We start from the raw sequence: 15,522 nt of genomic DNA, 5'->3' as shown, positions 1-15,522 counted from the left end.
GTTATATTCTCTCAGTCTCCTTTGCTGGTTCCTCTTCATCTCCTCAGCCTCTAAATTTGAAATGCCTACTTTCAAACCTTATTTTGTATCCATTGCACTCACTTTCTAGGTGATCTAGAAATACCATTTTTAAGTTGGCTTACAACAAATACTTCAGTGTCTTTAATATGCCAGTCACTGTTCTGTAAGTAGGGGATACATTAGTGAATAAAAATTCCCTGCCTTAGTGGCTTATGGTAATAGCCATTTTATTATATCTAGTGTTTTATAGGTGAGGCATTTGATAAAGGCTCAGCTGGATGATTTGCCTCTGCTTCATGGTGTCTGGGGCCTCAGCTAGAGTGGTTTAAACATCTGGAGATGACTGAAGCTATGTGTCTCGGGCCTCTGTTCTCCATATGGTATATGCTGGTGTAGAATATTCAACATGGCTCCTTTACTCACATGTCTGGTGCCTGGGCTAGAATGACTGGAGCAGCTAGGGACTAGCTAGTATGACTTTCTCCGTATATAGCAATTTCATGGCAGTTGGACTTGCTATATGGCTTTGGCTTCTCCCAGAACAACCATTCCAAAGGACAGTTCCAAGACATAAGAGGTAGAAGGTGCCATCTTGGGGCCTGGGCCCAGGTTTACCCTCTGGCCACAAATTTATATTTATCCCACATGAAAATATATTCAGATCCTCTCAAGAAAATTTCATCCCAGTCAGTCATTAGGCTTAGGCTTGAGGTTTGGGTCTCTTCTGAAGCAGACCCAGATGGAGATGAAACTACTCAGGTGTGCTTGCACTCAATCTGAAGATTTGTGAACTTAAGAGACATAAGATCTGCACCCCCTCCACACAAACACTCACCAAACACAATAATAAGAGAAACATGCATTAACTGCAGTAGGTACACTGATGGAAAAGTAAGAAAATAGGAGGAATATAGCAGTCACTGTTCACTAGAAATTTTAAAATTAAGCATATATTGCCAGTTTCTTGATTAGGTCATCTGTCCTGCTTCATGAGAAGATTCTGTGGCTCTTTGCTCTGTCCTCTGTGCTCTTGTTTTAACCCCGAGTCAGCCTTTCTTTTTCATAAGAAGTAGCTCAAGTATTACGCTCCAGACAAGATAGTGGCCCCATTACCTTGCTGCCTAAAACAACCAACCAACAGACTGCATATGAAACAATGATTTCCAGATGTGGGACATCATGCAGCAAGGTACAGTGATCCCTGTGAGATGGGAAACAAATGAGATGAGTCCTACAGTTGTCTTCTCTTAATGCTTTGAGAGAGTTTCCAAGCTGTAGTCCAAGGTTGGGAAACAGCTTGTTGACTATCCAAGTTGAGGAAATGGAGCTGTGAGCCCAGATAGACCAAGTCAGAAAAACAGATTACTAGAGGAAGGAAGGATTGCCTTACAGAGAGAAAATACTAGAGGTATGCAGAGGGTCACCTTTAAGCATCTGTGCACTGATTAGTGCATGCCTTGAGGAAACTACTCGAGGCTAGGCCAAGACTGACCTACGCTAAAAGAGTTAGAGGTGACATTTTCCAGAAGCTAGAATGGAAAATGTCATGATTGGGAACTGGATAGAGTACACATAGTGGTAGTAGTAGTATAGAATATTTGTCACAGTGATACAGAATAATTTTCCAGAGACTGAGTATTAATCTAGTAGTCTTAACAAACAAATCTTACATATAACAGACAAAAGGATCAAACTGTTTCCAAGCCACTTAACTGAATTCCAGAACAAAGCTAAAAAGCATATATAGGAATAAAGATCCAGTAGTCTGCACTATGTGCCCATTAGTCACTCAGTAGTCATCTTCATTATCAGATCAATTGTGTCATTTCAGTGCTTGTGTTCAAGTAACCCTTATTTTAATAATGGCCACAAAGCATAAGAGCTGGCAATTTAGATATGCCAAAGAGAAGTTATAAAATGTCCCCTTTAAGTGAAAAGGTGAAAGTTCTTGGCTTAGTAATGAAAGAAAATAAATTATATGCTGAGATTGCTAAGATCTATAAGAACAAATCGTCTGTGAAATTGTGAAGAAGGAAAAAGAAATTTGTGCTAGTTTTGCTGTCACACCTCAAACTGCAAAAGTTACAGTCACAGTGCATAAGACTGGAAAAGCATTAAATTTGTGGGTGGTTAAGAAATTGGTTAAGACTGGAAAAGCATTACATTTGTGGGTGGAAGACATGAACAGAAATGTGTTCCAATTAATGGCAATTGGGTTCAGTACTGTCTGTGGTTTCAGGGATCCACTAGGGGTCTTGGAACATATCCCCCAGACATAAGAGAGCACTGCTGTATTGCTTAGAAGCAAGTCACAGGTCCTCCTCACACTTAAGGGGATGGAGTCACACAAGGATGTGAAAACCGAGATTAGAACATAATGGAGACCACTTTAAGAATCTATTCACTGGCATTTTAAGAAAGTCCTGGGAGTGATGTCACCAATATGTCAGAGTAGTAGATCTACAAGCCTTAATCTCCCCATAAAAAAAAATAGCCATTCACAAACCAGAATATCCCTGAGAGTTCTCAAGGATCTATTCAAGAATCTGCAGCAACATACTGGAGGAAAAAAAGAAGAAGAAGAAGAAGAAGATTCACAGAAAGGATTACTGTTGAAATTGGCATACTTGAGGCACCAGGAGATGATTAGGAATGAAGAAATGCAGAGGATATTGGTATAAGCTGTACAGGCGAATTGCTGTGGCCCCCAGCAGCCTGCTCTGCAGAGGACAGTGGCATCTTTTGCAACAGAGGTAACCAACAGCCATTCCTGTCCAGGAACCCCATAGAGGGAGATGTGGCTGCACACTCCCATAACCCCTAAGAATCAGGTGCTCTTATGCTGTTCTGGGACTGGAGCTACCACCACATTTCCCATCCCTGTGCATGCCCCCAACCTCTGAGCTGTGGCTGTTGCACAGGTGCCCACATTGCTGACCCCTACTCTGAGGGTTTACTGTGTGTACCCATGTCTCATACACCAGAACCATAGCAAGCGAGATCATGTGTGGGCCCCAGAGCCAAAGTCTCTCTGTGCAAGCCTGTGCTCTGGGCACAAACTTAGCTGCCGTAGAGAGCTAGCTGGCACCCCTAACCCTGGAGCCACTGTAGCTCTATTCATGCCCGTAGTCCTATCCCAGGTTCCATGGCTTACCCATTACTTAATAAGCACCAACATGGAAGTGGGAGTGCCTTCATCCCAGCACTAGTGCCATTAATGCCTTGGATCCAAGAGCCATAGTCCCTCTGCATGCTCATACTTCGCTCCATGGCTGCTTTACATGCCACTCATCAGACACCTGTACCACTGCCACTGTGAGCATACACACAAGCCAGACCTTGTGCCAAAAGAGATCCCATTGTCCAAAGATTCATTGGTGGGAGAATAAGAGATTGGGAGAACCTAGGAGCCATTGCCACTGACAATGCCAATAGCCCTCACCACTGCTGTGGACATTCATGGTACCGGCTGCTGAGGATCCCTGCAATCTTTGTCACACTGACCTCAGCTAACAGAACTCCATGGAGACTATACTGCTGTGTCCTGTCGGGAACCAGAACCATTGCACCTCACCCAGCCAGGGGCCTAGCACCCTCTCATAGGGGAAAGGCTTTCCCCACTGAAACCAGTGCATAAAATCTGAAAGAGATGACTACCCCCACCAAGTGCACAGACATCAACATAAGGCAGCAAGAAACATGAAAAATCAAGGAGACATATCACCACCAAAAGAACAATAATTTCCTAAAAGCTGCAAATAGAGACTATAAACTGCCTAATAGATAATTTAAATTGTTTTAAGGAATCTCAGTGAACTTCAAGAAAATGGAATCAATTATATGAAATCAGGAAAACAATAAATCAACAAAATGATAAATTTAACAGGTTGAAATCATTAAAAGAACCAAACAAATTTTGGAGCTAAAGAATACAATGAATGAAATGAAAAATGCAATAAAGAAAATAGCAGAACTGATCAAGTGGGAGAAAAAAAATGTGTGAACTCGATAGACTATTTCAAAATATATGGTCAAAGGAGGGAAAAAAAGAATGAAAAGGAATGAAGAAAGCCTACAGGATTTATGAGACATCATCAGAAGAGCTAACAAATGTATTATAGAAATAAGGATGAGGGTTTTTCAAAACCTGATTTGAAAAAAATAATAGCTGAAAGCCTCCCAAATCTGGGGAAAGATATAAATACATACTATTATGAGAAGGTCAGAGGTCTCCAGTAAGATTCAATCTAAATAAGTTTATATGAAGACATATAATCAAACTTAAAGACAGGATTCTGGAAACAGCAAGAGCAAAGAAGCATGTTATAAAAAAGACAGGATTCTGGAAACAGCAAGAGCAAAGAAGCATGTTATATTAAGGACAATATCAATAAGACTATCAGCAGATTTCCCAGGATAGACCTTACAGACCAGGGAAGAGTGGGATGATATATTCAACGTGCTGAAGAAAAACAACTGCCAACCAAGAATATTTCACCTGGCAAAGCTGTCTTTCAGAAATGAAAGAGAAAGATTTTCTCAGACAAACAAAAGCTGAGGGAGTTTATTACCACTAGACCTGCCTGAAACTAATATATGCTAAAGGGAGTTATTCAAGCTGAAAGTAATGGACACTAATTAGTAACATGAAAACGTATGAAAGTATAAAACTCACTGGTAAAAGCATTACATAGATAAATTCAGAATACTCAGATATTGTAATGGTGGTGTGTAAATCACATCTCTTTAGTAAGAAGATTAAAAGACAAAACTTTTTTTTTTGTTTGAGACGAAGTCTTGCTGTCTCCCAGGCTGGATGGAGTGCAGTGCAGTGGCACGATCTCGGCTCACTGCAAGCTCCGCCTCCTGGGTCCACTCCATTCTCCTGCCTCAGCCTCCCGAGTAGCTGGGACTACAGGCACCCGTCACCATGTCCAGCTAATTTTTTGTGTTTTTAGTAGAGATGGGGTTTCACCGTGTTAGCCAGGATGGGCTCCATCTAACCTCATGATCTGCCCGTCTCACCTCCCAAAGTGCTGGGATTACAGGCGTGAGCCACTGCGCCCGGCTGACAAAACTTTTATTATAATAGCCCCAATATTTTCTAAGTAATATACAATATAAAGAGATTTAAATTGTGACATCAAAAACATAAAACTACATAAAATTGTAGTGTTTCTATATGATCAAGTTTAGTTATTAGCGTAAAATATAGTCTGTCATTGCTGGCATTTTATGGAAGTCCCATGGTAACCACAAAGCAAAAACCTATAGTAGACACACAAATGATTAAAAAAAACAAAAAAAAACAAAAAAAAGCATATCACTCAAAAAAAAAAATCTAATCACAAAGGAGAACAACAAGAGATGAGAAGGGAAGGAAGGATTTATCAAAACAACTGGTAAACAACAAAATGGCAGTAGTAAATTCTTACCTATCAGTAATCACCTTGAATATCATTGGATTAAATTCTCCAAACTAAAGACATCACTATTCTTTTGAAGGACTGAATGGATTTTTTAAGGACCTGATTTTATGCTGAATACAAGACACTCATTTCACCTTTGAAGACACATAGATTGGGCCGGGTTTGGTGGCTAATGCCTTTAATCCTAGCACTTTGGAAGGCCGAGGTGGGTGGATCACGAGGTCAAGAGATCGAGACCATCCTGGCCAACATGGTGAAACCTCATCTCTACTAAAAATACAAAAATTAGCTTGGTGTGTTGGCACATGCCTGTTGTCCCAGCTACTCAGGAGGCTGAGGCAGGGGAGCTGGAGGTTGCAGTGAGCCGAGATCGCACCAGTGCACTCCAGCCTGGCGACAGAATGAGACTCCATCTCAAAAAAAAAAAAAAAAAAAAGACACAGTTCGAAGGTAAAGGAATGGAAAATGTATTCCATGCAAATGGAAACCAAAAGAACTGGGATAGCTATACTTAGGTAAAACAGATTTTAAGTAAAGTATACAAGGAAACAAAGGTCATTGTATAATGATAAAGGGATCAATTCAAGAGGATATAACAATTATATATGCGCTCAACATCAGAGCACCTAAATATATAAAACAAAGATATAAAGATCTGAAGAGAGAAACTGCAATACAATAATGGTAGGGGACTTCAATACCCACTTTCAACAATGTACAGATCATACAGAAAATCAATATGGAAATGTTGGACTTTAGCCACACTTTAGACAAATGGATCTAATAGATATATATACAGAACATTTCATCCAACAACAACAGAATACACATTCTTTTCAAGCACACACAGAACTTTCTCCAGAATAGATCATACATTAAGCCACAAAACAAAACTTAACAAATGTAAGCAGATTAAAGCCATATCCAGTATGTTTTTCAACCACAGTGGTATGAAATTAGGAATTAATAATAGGATAAATGTCAGAAAATTCGCAATATGTAGAATTAAACCAAATGCTCCTTACAACCAGTGGGTCAAAGAAGAAAGTAAAAGGGAAATTAAAAATTGTCTTGAGACAAGTGAAAATGGAAACACCACATGCCAAAACTTCTGGGTAGCAACCAAAGCAGTCCCAAGAGGAAGTTAATAGCAATAAACACCTATATTGAAAAAGAAGAAAGAATGTGAACAATCTAACTTTATATCTTAGGGAACTAGAAAAAGAAGAATAAATTAAGGCCAAAGTTAGTAGGAGGAAGGAAACAATATAGATCAGAGCAGAAATAAATGAAACACAAACTAGAAAAACAGAAAAGAACAACAAAACTAACAGTTTTTAAGATAAAATTAACAGATCTTGATCTAGACTAAGAAATGAGGGAAGGCTAAAATAAAATTAGAAAATAAAGCAAAGATGTTACAAATGATGCTACAGATATACCAAGGATCATAAGAGATTGCCATGAACAATAATATGCTAACAAATTGGATAACCTAGAAGAAATGGATGAATTCCTAAAACCATAGAATCTATATGAGCCATATACTTTCTTAACATCTCTGCCATCTTCCCTGTCCTCTTTGGTATGGCCTCTCTTCAGACTGCCTCCTTATCTCTCTTCTGGATCATTATAACAGGCTAACAATTGTATCACCTTCAGTTTTGCTCTTTCTTCCATATGACTAAAGAAATGAAAAATTTGATCAGACCATTAACGAGTAATGAGAGTGTATTGGTAATAAAAGGTCCACTTATTTTGTCTTACAGTGAAAATGGCTTATTATTATCTCCCATTATTGATGCATTTCTATCTTTGTCTTCCTGCATTCCCTGCAGCTTTCACTTCATAACAGTGTTTGCAGAATTATTTGGTACCATGCATGTTCATGTTAGGTCTTTATTGTGAATAACAGATTTTAGAATTAAAAAGGAGATTTGGGCTGGGCACAGTGACTCACGCCTGTAATCCCAATACTTTGGGAGGCCGAGGTGGGCAGATCACCTGAAGTCAGGAGTTTGAGACCAGCCTGGCTAGCATGGTGAAACCCCGTCTCTACCAAAAAAAAAAATACAAAGTGTGGTGGCGGGTGCCATAATCCCAGCTACTCAGGAGGCTAAGGCAGGAGAATCGCTTGAACCTGGGAGACAGAGGTTGCAGTAAGCTGAGATCGCCCCATTGCACTCCAGGCTGAACAAAAAGAACGAAACTCTGTCTCAAAAAAAAAAAAAAAAAAGATTTGGGGTCATATTTATATTTTTTTGGCTTGGATTCTACTTTGCCTAATATCAGGATCACCGCCCCTATTTTCTTACTGTTTTCATTTCCCCTATACTTCGTTGTCCATCCCATTATTTTTAGTCTTCTTACATCACTTTATTTCTTTTTATTATTATTATTATTATTATTATACTTTAAGTTCTAGGGTACTTGTGCATAACGTGCAGGTTTGTTACATATGTATACTTGTGCCATGTTGGTGTGCTGCACCCATCAACTCGTCAGCACCCATCAACTCGTCATTTACATCAGGTATAACTCCCAATGCAATCCCTCCCCCCTCCCCCCTCCCCATGATAGGCCCCGGTGTGTGATGTTCCCCTTCCCAAGTCCAAGTGATATCTCATTGTTCAGTTCCCACCTATGAGTGAGAACATGTGGTGTTTGGTTTTCTGTTCTTGTGATAGTTTGCTAAGAATGATGGTTTCCAGCTGCATCCATGTCCCTACAAAGGACACAAACTCATCCTTTTTTATGGCTGCATAGTATTCCATGGTGTATATGTGCCACATTTTCTTAATCCAGTCTGTCACAGATGGACATTTGGGTTGATTCCAAGTCTTTGCTATTGTGAATAGTGTTGCAATAAACATACGTGTGCATGTGTCTTTATAGCTGCATGATTTATGATCCTTTGGGTATATACCCAGTAATGGGATGGCTGGGTCATATGGTACATCTAGTTCTAGATCCTTGAGGAATCGCCATACTGTTTTCCATAGTGGTTGAACTAGTTTACAATCCCATCAACAGTGTAAAAGTGTTCCTATTTCTCCACATCCTCTCCAGCACCTATTGTTTCCTGACTTTTTAATGATTGCCATTCTAACTGGTGTGAGATGGTATCTTATTGTGGTTTTGATTTGCATTTCTCTGATGGCCAGACATCACTTTATTTCTTGTATACAGTATACTGTTGGTTCTAGCTTTGTAAGCCAAGTTGAAATAAGCTCAATAGGTGAGTCAAGCCCACTCATCATTCATATGACTGAATGTTTGGTTTGAAGCCTGACGTAAAATTTTATTATTATATTTGCTATGTTTATTTTCTGTGCAATGTGTACTATTTGTAATTTTATGAAAATTTTTTGCTGATACTTAAGAATTTTTATTCTAGTGGTTACCTTTGTATTTATACTTTATTCTCCATTTTCTTATTTAATATTTACTATCTAGTTTGTCAGGTTTTAATGCCCTTAATTAACACTTATTGTCTATACAGCAATCAATGATTTTAATGTAACTTCTTCTGCTCCCGTTTTTTAGTTGCTTTATTTCTACCTGATTGCAACATACAACGTTTGTGTATTGGTTTTGCACTCTCGTTCCTACTGTTGGTTTAGTCTGAAAGCTACTATTAAATATAGTAAATATCATAATTTTATTTTGCTGAAGTTTTTCAGTCATCTCTTGTTGAGTGAAGCTCATTCATTAGTAGATCTTCATGAATAGTTCATGGGTACATAATTATCTAAGTTATATGTTTGAAGCTGTTTTTCTATTATAGTGTTTTGTACTGAAGGGCAGCTTGACTGAATATAAAATCTTGGTTCACACTTTCAGGTTTTTGAAAATTTGTTGTCTTCCTTTGCATAGGTTTTTTGAGAAATCTGGTATCAGTCTAATTATTTTGCCCTTGTAAATTATTTGGTCACATATCCCTGAATCCTCAAGGATTAAAATATTTTTTTCAAGTTTAAATAGTTTTACTGAGATATGTCTTGGAGTTAACATTCAAAGTTTACTTTTCCAGTTAACTGGAAATCCATTTCAAAATGTAGATTCAGATCCTTTTTATTTCTGATAATTTTTCATGGATTATAATTTTAAATATTAGTTCTGTTCCATTGATTTTTATTTCTTCTTCAGGGACTACATATTTCAAAATGTAGATTCAGATCCTTTTTATTTCTGATAATTTTTCATGGATTATAATTTTAAATATTAGTTCTGCCATTGATTTTTATTTCTTCTTCAGGGACTCCAGTTATACGTGAGCTATTTATCTTTTGTTCAACTTTCACTCTCTTTCTGACCTTTTTTTCTTTTTTTCTATATCATATTTATTTGTTTATTTTTGCATCTATCCAGTGCCTAAGTTTTCATTAGTCTGTTTTCCTTTGGGCACCTTTAATTTAGTCTTCATTTATAATTCCCCCCTTCCATTTCTTTCTTGAATTCAATAATCTTTCAATTTATTCCTGTTTTTTTTTTTTTTTATCTATTTCTGTTTTTCATATTTTGAATTTCCAATTCACGGTGCTTTTTCATATCCCCAAATGCTTATTTGAGGATTTTACTCAGTTTGATATGCTGTGTTACAATTTTCTTCTGCTTTAATGGTTGCTATTGGTAGAGAATTTTCATCAGCCAATGCATGTTAATTATTGTTTGCTGATTTCTCATACTACCATTATATAGATTTATTCCATTTCCTTCCATTCGTTTATTTGAATTTGAGGGGTTATAAGATTGCTAGTTCACAAGCACTCTCTCTGTCAGCATAGAAAAGTACAGTTTCTTTAGTGGGTGTTTTTTTTTTTTAACTTCATAATAGAGGGAGGGCTTATGTGCGTTCCAGTTCTTTTTGTTTTGTCTTAGGACCCTGAATTTCTCCTGTTGCTTCTTTTCCCCTTCACCATCCAGTTGCCAAAAGGCAACTTGCCTATTCTTTTTGCCTTTCTCCACTCCCTGAAGCTATCCTGTAATAAGTGTTGTGATATTAAGATACTTTATATTTTTGCACCTAGGATAGAATTTATATCTCTGCTTGTGATTTTAGACCAATTTTAGGCCTGCCACTAGATCCGTTTTTCTTTATTCTGTATGTTCTTTTTTGGACTGCCCTTGCTTGCTACAAAGGCTTATGGTAGAAATGTGAAAGATCACTCACTTGGATTTGGTGCTTTTAATTTTTTTACTTATAATTATTTGACAGTTGGCTATATTATTTTTCTTGTTAGGCGTAGGGTGTATTTTGTGTAGATTTATTTGTTCTTCTTGTTGTTCTGTATCGTTTATGACAGACGTAGGTAGCTGCCATTTTATTTTACTACCGCGAAGTCCTCTACTATTCACTCTTAAATCTACCTCATTGAAACCTCCAATAACTATTTATTGTTGGAAGTCATAATGAAACTGTTGGTCAAATTGCCCAATCCAAATCAAATTAACCAAAAAGACTTTCTTCAGTCTTCATCTTAATTACCTTCCCTGCAGAACAGAACATTGTTGCTCATTATGTGAAACTCCGTTTACTTCTTTGGTGGTCCTATCTGTTTTCTTATGCTTCTCTAATTGTTGCTTATGGTATACTTGCTGTTTGTTTGTTTTGTACACTCATTAAATGAGTTCTCTATCTAAATATCCCATAAGGCACTTCAGAATCAACATATCCAAAAGGAAACATTTTTTCTCATCTCCAAATCTTTTCTTTCTCCAGCAATTCAAGTTTTGGTGAATGAAGCTATAAACAATCCAGTAATCAAACCAGAAACTTGAGAGTCATCTTTTTTACACCTCCCATTTTGCATCTCTCACATTGAATAAGCAATCATGCCCTGAGCCATATACTTTCTTAACATCTCTGCTATCCTCTCTATCCTCTTTGGTATGGCCTCTCTTCGGACTGCCTGCTTAGCTCTCTTCTGGATCACTATAACAGCCTAACAATTGTAACACCTTCAGTTTTGCTCTTTCTTCCATATAACTATCAGAATTGTTTCTCTGGGAGATCATGTCAATCACTCCTTCTCAGTGGTTCTTCATCGCCTATAGGAAGAAATCCAAACTCCATAGCATGAGAGAAATGTTTTTCGTAACGACTTTATCCTGCCTTTCTGTTGTTTCTTCCATATCATGCCCATCTCAGTCCCCCATTCAATGAAAATCATACTAAACTACTTTAATTCCACTAACATGTTGTGCTAGTTAAGCCTCTTTACCTTTGTTCATGCTGTTTTTACTCAGACCACTCCATTCCACAACATACACTTGGGGGATACCTACTAATTTTGAAGACACCGTTCAGCCCTGATGTTAACCTTCTTTATGGAATCATTATTGACACGATGGGTAGAATTGGTCAGATTCTTCCTTGTTCCTCAATTGTACTAGGCACAACATTCTAATGTAGCACCTATTACACATTTTAAAATTTGTTTACATGTCTCCCCTCATGTAAATTTATAGGACTGGCACCTGAAATATACTAGGCTTAGCTTACTGACATTTTGAAAAATGAGATAGCTTTCCAAGGCTTGCTTTTGCCTCCTGATTCAGGGCTCTACCATTGGCATCATCAGGAAGAAGTTCAAATAGTATTATTGATCAGAGTCTTCTGGAAGTTTCTGCAAGTTACACATCAACTTACTTTTCCCTGACAAAATAATTCTGCATCTAGAAACACAAACAAGTAGTCAAAGAAGTTATATTGGAACTAAGATATGAATTACCAAAGGAAAATTGAAATCAAGAAACATTTGATGAAATGCAGGCAATGTCTTCAGGTGCCAGAGGACACAGAAATGTCCTGAGAACCATTCACATGATCTTAAAAAAACTTCTGCTGGTATTCTTGTACCTTTGAAGCAAGTGTGATTGAGATGGCTACCTTAATTTTTTTAAAAGAAAACTTGTTCATTATCTTATGCTTTAGCATACTGGTATTCTTATCAAAATATGAAACAGCATCAAGTTTAATATTAATTATAAAACACATAATATGTTTATATTTCTGCTCTTTATTTTCTAAAGTTAACTCAGTTAAGAACTCTCCATATAGGTATTTGGACATGGGCTTTAACCACTTTTTAGAAAAAATATTGTGAAGAATGTTTTATTACATGACACTGTATGATGTGAGTTTAACACCTTTGTATTAGTGAACATCCTAGATTGTACACTTCAATATAGATTTTTAAAATGTATAGTTATACTTGTGCAAGATACTAGAAAATGAAAATGACTGTTCACACATGAATACTTTATTATTCAGTAATTTTACATGACAATATTACTCTTTGAAAGAAAATCATGCATGTCTAAAACTGATTGTGTTCCGGTTTTATAATTTTGTATACTAATTTAAAGATACTATTGTGTGTATTTCCCTCACTTATTTTAATTTCCATTTTCTACTGCATTTCTACCAATATAAAAAACATAAAGAATTCAGTTGGTTCCTTTCTAGAGGGAAAATTTGTTGTGAGTATAGTACTGGGAATCACATGGTGCTTCCCTTTGTGGCTTTGAATAAAACCCTTATTTTCTTGTCCATTTTGTCTCAAATAAAGAATTTTAAATGGCATTGTCTAAACTCAGGAGTATTATGTGAATTGATTAGTGTGAGAAGTTTCTTTCATGATAAGTATAGAGTTTAAGTATATAAAATCAACTCTTGGTCATATACATAAAACACAACTGAGAAGTAAAACTTCCCATCAACTCTTGGTTATATACAAAAAAAATTGAGGAGTAAAATTTGCCATACATATTAGTACAAGTAATTAAAAATGGATTATAGCTTGAAAGGCATTAGCTTTCACATTATTTACACTCTCACTCCTTTTAGCTCCTTTGCTTTTTTTGTTCTTTTGTTTGCAAAGATTAAAAGTAATGTTCCTGGCATTTTAATGGAACATTACCAAATGTACATTCATGTGTATTGATCAAAGACCAACTTTAATTAGTTAAAAATCTAATTTTTTCTAGACTAATTAAAAGGATAAAATTCTCTCATTTGAATAATAAGAGAATTAAAGAGCTTATTAAACAAAAACAGCTGCTGACAAAGTGTAGCAAAGATTGACTAGACTGGCCAGAATTTCCTCTTCTTCCAGGACAGATGGTTCTACGATGTTTTAAGCCTTCCTTGTAATAGCCGAGTGACTGGGTTCTAGCTAGTGGAATGTGAATGGAAGCCTTTCACCTCAGAAAACACACACAATTCTGCATTTCCCCTTCTGTGGCGTGGTGCAAACATGTATGGTGACCTTGGAAGCCACATTTTGACGATGGTGGAGCTGCAAGATGAAAAGAGCCTCGATTCCTGAATCACCAGGTGGAGGAATATTGCCAATCCATCAGTAACATATTTTGGACTTTATCAGAGCAATAAGTAAAATACTCTACTTTAGAGCCATTATACATTTAATTTTTTAATTTTCATTGCAGTTGATGTTGCCTGAGCCTATATAGAAATTGGTACCTTGAAAAGTGGAGGTTTCTGAACAAAAAAACCTTTAAGGTATGTAGCATTGGGTAGAAACCTTTAAGGTATGAGGTTGAGAAGAAAAACTAAGTTAAAATTAGTTCCATTATAATGAAGATGTATTTTAGTTTTTACTGGTAAACTTAAGTTTCATATTGTCACACTTCATAACACAGAGGAGGAGCAATCTGTGCTTTCAAGTGCACATTTGTTTTTAATAGCCAGGTCCTTGATTAACCTGTGGATAGCCCTTGTGATGTAAAGGTAAACAGAGCTCGGCTTCTGAATTTGCTTGTATTCTCTGCTTTGAACATGAATTATCTTTATTTGTAAGATATGTAGAGATCATATATGATACCAGTTCATTCATTTGTATAGTATAACTTTGATAATTCATATTTGGCCATTGAGATGCCTATTGTTACAACTACTTACTGTTCCTTAAAAGAATTTAATAAAATAAATGCTGTCATTAAAATGACAACTGTGAACAGATTTTTGCATGTTATCATAATGTTAAGTTTAAAAAGAGAACACTGAGTTTTGTGTGAAAAATTATATAGGCTAGGTGCGGTGGCTTATGCCTATAATCCTAGCACTTTGGGAGGCTGAGGCAGAAGGATTGCTTGAGGCCAGGAATTAGAGACCAGCCTGGGATATAATGAGACCTGTCTCTACAAAAAATAAACGTATAAATTAGCTGGACGTGGCGGCACACACCAGCAGTACTAGCTACTCCGGACACTAAGGCGAGAGGATTGCTTGAGCCCAGGAGTCTGAGGCTGCAGTGAGCTATGACTGCACCACTGCACCCCAGCCTGGGCACCAGAGCAAGACCCTGTCTCCAAAAAGTAAATACATAAAACTAAAGATAAATTTAAAAAATGAATTATATAAAGATGAATGTGGATGGAAAGAGAGAACATTTTTCAAGTGGAATTATCGGTGACTTTAAAAAAATCATCATCATATATATATGTGTATATATATATATATATATATATGAAGGAGAAGTGAAAAGTTAGAATAACATTACCTCAATGTTAGCTAGAACACTAGGTCACTAGGCTGCTGCTCCACATTATGTAGTATTTTGCTGGAACTTGTTTCAGTTTAGAGAGACAATAAAAGAGGAATTATACCCATTTCTTCACACACAAAATGGTCCCAGCACTATATTTTGATAAGACTATTGTTTTCTGTCATTGAATTTGTTTGGCAAACTTACCAAAAATCAATTGACCATAAGTATAAGGATGGGTTTCTGGACTCTCAATTATATTTCACTGGTGTATGTCTGTCCTTATATTAGTATCACACAGTCTTGATTATTTACTTTTGTGGATTCCTTACGGGGTTACATACACACAATCATGTCATTTGTGAAGAGAGACTGTTTTACTTTTTCCATATGGATTCATTTTATTTAATTTTCTTGGCGAATTCCTTTTCTAGAACCCACAGTACAATGTTGACTAGAAGCTGAAAAATTGGACATTGTTTTTCTTGATTGTAAGAGAGAAGCATTCTGTCTCACCATTAAGTATGATGTTAGCTATGGTTTTCATAAATACCTTTTAT

General features: G+C 36.8%; 1 protein-coding gene across 1 annotated transcript in view; it reads left to right on the top strand.

The window, feature by feature from the left end:
- Positions 1-14,359, top strand: part of CWF19L2 (CWF19 like cell cycle control factor 2) — a 143,586-nt gene extending 129,227 nt beyond the window's left edge. Inside the window, exon 18 of the mRNA XM_033207766.1 lies at positions 13,905-14,359. Within this exon, the coding sequence (XP_033063657.1) occupies positions 13,905-13,928 (24 nt within the window). The 3' untranslated portion in view covers positions 13,929-14,359. The remainder of the gene's footprint in view (positions 1-13,904) is intronic.
- Positions 14,360-15,522: the final 1,163 nt, after the last annotated feature.

This window comes from Trachypithecus francoisi, unplaced genomic scaffold (genome assembly GCF_009764315.1).
Source record: "Trachypithecus francoisi isolate TF-2019V2 unplaced genomic scaffold, Tfra_2.0 Lachesis_group8, whole genome shotgun sequence".
NCBI classification, from domain to species: Eukaryota; Metazoa; Chordata; class Mammalia; order Primates; family Cercopithecidae; genus Trachypithecus; species Trachypithecus francoisi.
The sequence above is the reverse complement of the archived record's forward strand: the minus strand, read 5'-3'. Positions and strand labels throughout refer to the sequence as shown.